Source organism: Opisthorchis viverrini, assembly GCF_000715545.1.
Source record: "Opisthorchis viverrini unplaced genomic scaffold opera_v5_110, whole genome shotgun sequence".
Lineage (NCBI taxonomy): Eukaryota > Metazoa > Platyhelminthes > Trematoda > Opisthorchiida > Opisthorchiidae > Opisthorchis > Opisthorchis viverrini.
Window position 1 is genome coordinate 1,282,454 of NW_008751760.1, and position 7,237 is coordinate 1,289,690.

The window sequence follows — 7,237 nt, forward strand, 5'->3', positions numbered from 1 at the left end:
TCCAATCACACTGCCATTTCTTTACTGGTTTTCTGAGTACCCGATTTCTCTAGCCCTCTAAAAATCGTAGTTTCCGTTTGCAACTTGGTTATTATTGACCCGTTCTCAGTTTTGATTTCCCATATGGTTCTCTGCCCATCCAATTCTTTACCGCTGGTGCTCAACAATTTCCAACTGGTCGTTTACACCCTACTTTCATGCTATAATTTCACAATCTTTTCATCCGTGCTACTTCGTGTCCGGGTGTTTGTAGTTTGTTCCAATAGATTTTGGTCAAATTTGGTCTACCAATGCAAAGAAACTTGCAAGTCTGGCCACCGTAGCCAGGAAGCCACGACGCCCCACTACTCTACGCGAGAATGATGTTGACGATCCGCTCATGCCACCTGGTCTTCATCCTCTCATTTCATCTTTATTTCCAGGCAACCGTAGCTTCGAAAAATTTCGTGCTTCGAAGCCTGCAATGCCTTTCAGATACTTGGTATCCCGATCTCTTTCTTATGCTGCTCACTCCAGACCATTTTATCCGGCAGTTGCTGAGGTGAGTTCCTGGAAAGAAATTTGCCCACATTCTTTGACTTATCTGTGTTGTTCGCATGATAACTAGTAAAATAAGATTTCTCTAATGTGTCGGTATTTAGGCATCAGTTTCCACCCGAAACGGAAGCTATCTCTTCTTTACTTTCCAACGGTCCTGCTTTATTTTGTTTGTGTAGCATGTATATACACACTTTTTTGTCTATTCCAAGTTGACGCTCATAACTGATTCGTACGGACACGTGCTAATGTGACCGAGCACTCAGATCATTGCCTCGGTTGCCCTTTGCTGACCTGAGAGAATACCAACGTCATTTTTGATTATTCTTCCACTCTTGTTTGCCACTTACCTGGTGTTTCGATCGGTGTTGTTCTCTGCCCTATTAACTAAAAACCTGTCCTCCAAGATGATTCACCATAAACTCAATGGACCTTAAGGGGACCAATAGACGAAGACATGTTAGTAGAAAGTTCGGGTGTCTGTTGTGGATGCATTAAGACCTCCTGGATTACTGATTGAAGCAACGCCGACAGAACACCTACAGTTGGTCGTACATGTGAAACGAAGACAATTGCTTAGTCCGGATTGGTCAGACGTGCGTGTCCCATCAATGCAGTTGCTTACTAGGGTGATATGGCTACAGGGTTTTGTTCTGTGCTTCAGATCTTTCAACGCTTGTTGGCTCATTCGGTCTGTTTATTTCATGGCTTAATTATCCCATGAGTTATACAGCTTTTCAGGATTTAGTGCAAGACTGCTCATTAAGGACACTAGGATAAGATTGAATCGGCTAAGCGTTATCGTTAACCTTCTTTGAAGCTCAACTAGACGGACTCACTACCCTCTAGGATACTTTGTGCATTTGTCTTTTTTTAAAGTTTTTCTCATTCCTGAGACTCGTGCAACTAAATTTAGCTATCGCTCTCATCATGCAACTTAACATGCCAGCCGCGGTATCCTCTTGGTGTGTAGCTGTCGTGCAACTGGTACAACCGAGATGTCTAAATGGTTAGAGTGCGAATTCACTGACCGGAAGGCCCGTGGTTCGAACCCGACTTCTGCCTGTCGACTTCCCCTGTCTAGCTTGGCACCCTGGCAGTATCCCGGCCCTCATGCTTCCCTTTGGTGGTACGGCATTTATGCACCGAAAAGGCGCTACAGCTGAACGATTTGTTAACCACCGTAAACAATATGAATCTCAAGAGCCTCGGGATTTCCGAATTTTCAAACTTTTTAGCAGTGCTTGAATGACTGCCTGATGATGTCTTCAAAATGAGCAGGACCGGGGAAGCTTGTCCCCACTGTGAGCGTTGCGTTGATTTTATTCCTAGGGCACACCTTTACATTCTGGAGATATGAAAAGTAGTTCAGTATTCGAATCGGCGGCGATTTACGATTCGCAGATAGACTGCAGTGTCTCGACATAATTAGATAAAGAATTCATTTTGTCATGTCTTTCACTCTATTTCCAAAGATGGAAAACTAATAATTAACAGTTTTCCCGTGGATTTTCTCGGAAGGGTCCAATGGGCCCAAAAAATTGAGTAACACCTACCAATTAATTGCAAACTTGTGTACAAACCTGGTTCGCAAATTTGGGTTATGGAAACCTGATACTCGGTTAGATCTCAGGCGATACTCTTGTTTGCAGTGTTGTTTGACTGAATATTCTGCAGTTATCTCACCATGCTCCACGTGGTAGGATATTCAATGTATCGGGCTATTTCTGCTGATACGCTTATACGGTTATCATCGACCCTATGAGGGTTGTCACATCGAGTTGAGTCCAAACTTCTCTGTTCAGCTGTTGTGGCCCCACTCTCACTTCAGCGGAGCCTGGGCGTCCATAGGAAGTTTCGGTGAAATAAGTTGAATCAGCTTTATAGAAAACAACTAATCATGTTTCGGAGGCGAATATGTTCTGAATGTCAGTGTCCACAACGCTTAGCGGCAATATGATTACGACAGCCTTTGGGTTTACATCCCAGACCATAGTAAAATGATTATTTCAGTAGTGAGCACACTAAGAGCATATCCTCATTACGCCGTTAATATCAGATATTCCCTTTGATCAATAACTGAATGTAAATCGCCGTTAAAATGTACCGTGAAAATCCAACACATCTACATGTTACTGCACAAAGGCTGTCTTCGTTACTCATGTTTTTTGTGTGTTTTCGTCACCATGCGAGGGGACAGCATCAGTGCACATCCCACTGGTGAGCTCACCTCGGATTCTGATGAAACGTCTGCAAGCCAATTACCGAACAGATCAACAACCACCCGATCAACTACCAAATAAGCAAAACGTACTAAATACTTTTGCTTACCATTGTTCTCAGTTCAGTAGAACGTGTTGTGCAGTTACAGAGCGCCCAAATGCCATCTCACGGTAGGTCGATACCACCTTACCGTTCTTCATCGCCTTTTTCACGAAATGTACTCGCAGTCTGGCTACTTGCAGCATTTTGGAGCCGGATTCCTAGTGAATGGCAACTCCATAACATACTGCCTTAAATGGAATAGGCAGAATTCACTTGCGTGGTATTTTGGGGTTGTATCGATGGGGTCGTCTTTTCCAAAAGATTAACACTTCTTCTTTGAGAGAAAAGGACCCCGTGGTTCCTTTTTTGAAGCTACTTCCAACTGCTTCTTTTGTTTTTGTGCGTTGACGATAGGTGGGGGCTATGCCCACCTTAAGAGCCCCGAGAACTGCGAAATCTCGCTGTGTATCGACTAGTTTTCAAGAAGCTTATGAGTAGCATGCTTCTTCAAGAGAAGAGATGGATTTTGTCCAGAGCAGGGGACTGTTCCTCCTCTAAGTATACAACCAATGACGGAAACTTCGTTAACCTGAATGCGGTTTTCGATGATTTACCTATCATGTTTTTTGCATGCGGATTGTCATGCTCATTTACTACGGAAACTCATGTCTCTAATCTGTTTCCATATTTCAGTTTTGGTGATTACGCTAAGTCACGCTAATCCTATTTCTGTTAAGCTAGGAGCCAGTATTCTCGAGTGTATTGAATACCAGTCAGAATATGAAGCAGAAGCAGTACCGTTTCTTGGCTGTAATGCTATTGTAACATCACTTCGGCACGAGCCTTGTTTGGTCCTTTCCACCTTTAACACAACAATAATAACTCCTCGTAGCAACCATGTTCAGCTGGATTTCCGTAGGGTTTCTTAGTTCAGCCAAGTCACCCTCCATTTCACCAGCATTTTCAGAAAAGGGCAAAATTTAGCTCGAGTTCTTTCGTAATCGGTTGGTTATCATAGAATATTTTTTGTCATTGAACGATCTTTTGTATGCCACCAGAGACAAAGTCATCATCAGCCCCAACATCCTAGTACTCCGTCATACAAGGCCGAATAGAGAACGCAATTGTAAAGACTGAAAGTAAGGGACAAGGTTGGGGAATTAGCGATCAAGAACGTGATTCCCACACCTAACAGCGTTTAGGTGAGCACTTTTTCTGGACCTACGATTCCTTTCGACAATACCTTTCGTGAAATTTACCTCGGTTGCTTCAACTTCATGTTTATCATTTCCTGACTTTGTCGAAATCCTCACAACTAGCCGTCCTACCGTGGTTGGGGTCACTGCTTTGTAAGCAACATTTTGCACCACTGTGGAAGGTAGTCGTCTTTCAAAACTGATCAATGAGTAGGTGGGAATTGCAACGTTATGCTAAGATGTGAAGGAATTGATGGATGACATGATCACTTCACCTTTAATAGGGCATAGGTGCTCACTTCAATGCCAACATGCTTAGACTGGCTGAGAGCTATAAAGACGCGTCTGCGAATCAGCCCATCGATCTTATTTCTTCCGGTTTATAGGTTCACAGACAACAGTACCTACAACTCTGTCCAAACAGCCAAATGAAATATGAGGCGGCCTGTGTACAGCACATCCAGTTGTAGAATATCATAAACGAAGGATTTAGTTGAGTCTCTCATGAAAACCAAATTGAGTTGCATCAGTACATGGGTTGATTACTGCTCGTTTTCCAGAGTTTTACTGGGCGGGGGAAATATGGTTTGATGCTTCCAGCCAACTGCATGGGTCTGGGTGTTTTTCCGTTACGGCCAACCGTTTTCCTCTGTCCGGTTATTGCCTCTGAATCCGAACTGCTGAAATTCCCCCATCCTCAGGGGTACTGCCTACCTGGAGCTTTCTTACAATGGAACGACTACTTACATATTGTAAGTAGTCGGGGTACTTATAAGTCCCAGTTATGATTCTAATCCTTCAGGAGTGCCTTATAAATGTGATCCTCATTTAATACCAGCAGCAGCGGCGGATAGGAATTCTCAGTGAATCAGCATCAATTGACTCTCTCCTAGTGTGAAATTCACATTTATACCTTTTAGATTTGGTGAATATTTGACATTTCTGGATACTTACTTTTTGGAAAAGAAGTATCTTTTTGAGCAATTTTCATAGTTGGGTGTTGAAGCTGCGCGCAACTGTCAGCTGTGAACTTTCGTTGCTTTCGTTAATTGTGTTTTGACGTTCTGAAATATCAGTTCAGTCTTGCAGCAACACCTCGCGGTTTGAACCGAGTGCATTTTGATCTATACTACCCGAAAGGGAGTTGACGAAGCAACCTAACCGCAGTTGACCTAAGCAGGGTGTAATGTTGACCGTTAGTTTATTCGCTAAGCTGGGCTGTTTGGCTGCTAACGTTCCATCACCACTCGAGGTGACACCATCAGTTCTTTGAAATTGGAAGTGCGTCCAAATTACCTGGCTCAACGAATATACCACTGACCTAAGGGAGGTGTATTCTTCTCAAAGCAGTGTTTTGCCGAAAGTTGATTTTTTACGCACCCGGTCCTGTCGGTGAAATCAAGCTAATCCGAGCTGGGAGGTCATGACATTGACGATAGGCTCGTTCTGGTGTTATTCATCTCTCTCGAAGCTGTACCCGTTGTGGATTTTTCATCTCCTGCTGTCAATCACGGTGTGCTTGGAGTCTACCCATACGTGAAACCCAATCAACTTGTATCCTGTTTTTCAGTGGGATCGGTAACCGACGCAGAACGTGCTACAATAAGCAATTACTGCATAACACGCGGTACTACAGAAACAGCTTTCTAAAGCATCAGATTAAGCCGGATGTTATCCATTAGAGCGTGAGGTGAAGCACAGCATTTACCTCGTCATAACAGTGCTTATTTGAGTTTATTGTTTGGCTATGATAAACAGGTTAGTGTGGCCTTGAGTTGGACCCATATCGTTCCAAATCGTCACGTGATCCTATATTGCATTATGGGTGGTTGGTCAGCTTCCTGGGGCCTAGTGTCACTCCTCAGGGAGCAAAATCGCGCTGAACTTTGGATGGTGGATATTCCCCAAAAAAACAAAAAAAATCCTATAGATACCCGCTGGGCAAAGATCGTTCTGAACCCTCTCGGCGAACAGCAAGTATTCTGCAACGGCTACCCAGGGATCACTTGGAAAATTCCACTGGATTAGACACATGTTTTGATTTTCTCCGTAATTTGGTTCAGGTAAACTTGACTCCCTTAAAACAGTTGTCAAATTGGCGAAATACACTCATTTGCAAGCAAATTTGATTTTGTGATGGAGTCACCTAGAACCCAGCTGAATCTCCCGTTTGTGATGTTTCAAATTGATTTCCACAACTAACATTGTTTATTGCTGCGAATAGCTTAGACCCTTGCTAACAGAAGCGTGTGAGTGTTGTTTTGACTTTTTCGGTCGTTCTCCAGAGAACCTCAAGACACAGCTGACACGCAAATATGACTCGAGAGTGTTTGTGTGATAAACTGCTACCGTAACTGGAACTTCTTTATCACTAAAAGGACGTGAACCGAAATAAACGAGCAAAAGAAATGTGATTTCGTGAAGTGGCTGCTATATCCGAGGTGTCTGTCAAGTGTGCTTTTGCTTGCAACATTCGTGTGGTTGAAGTACACTTGGAAGGAGATTCTTCTCGCCGCTTGCCCTAAAGGCCGAACAGCCGTAATCATTTCTCTCACTTCTCTTTGCTTTATTAACCATTGCTCATCTACCTCAAATTGACCAACAATGTTAACTGCTCTCCAAGTGTAAAAAGAAGACGAAAGATGAAGAGAAACCGAACTGGATCCCACGGGGGACATGTGCAGGACACGAAAAAAATGCACAAATTTAGCATCGATTCTGTCCACAGAGTTCACATTTTACCATCCTGAAAACACGTAACTATTGTGTCTTTCTTATACTTCAGTTTCATCTTCCGAATCATTTTTCTGCTTCCTATTTTTGTCACTGGTGTATGAAGGAGAGGCATGTTGGCTTTAGTGTGAATAAGTCAGGCGTCGCTATTCCTTTGGTCCTACCTTCGTGTCACATTTAGAGTGTACCCCTCTGAACAACCTATTATTTGTCTCTTAGTTCAGGTTTTTGCTTTTCTGCATGACCAATGCACAGCGCGAAATGACTTTTGTTTACTTTGGAAGTGCCTGGGCTAGTCTCTGTCGATGGCTCCTGGTGTTCACTGTTGCAGAAGTAATATATACCAGCTACGTGTGTGGACTGAGTGAGGAAGTATGGGTGACTGGTTTGGTGATCTAACTTGAGAATTGTTTGGTTTTTTACTAGGATGTCTTAAATCGGTCACTCGCGACATCTAGCGCACTTTTTTCCTCCATAGTAAATGCATTTTTAAAATTCATATATAT

The 7,237-nt window shown here is 43.2% G+C and overlaps 1 protein-coding gene across 1 annotated transcript in view; it reads left to right on the top strand.

The window, feature by feature from the left end:
- Positions 1-253: 253 nt before the first annotated feature.
- Positions 254-7,237, top strand: part of T265_13797 (hypothetical protein) — a gene marked incomplete at both ends in the record, with an annotated part of 19,984 nt that continues 13,000 nt past the window's right edge. The window contains one exon of the mRNA XM_009170545.1: positions 254-541. Coding sequence (XP_009168809.1) covers positions 254-541 — 288 coding nt within the window. The remainder of the gene's footprint in view (positions 542-7,237) is intronic.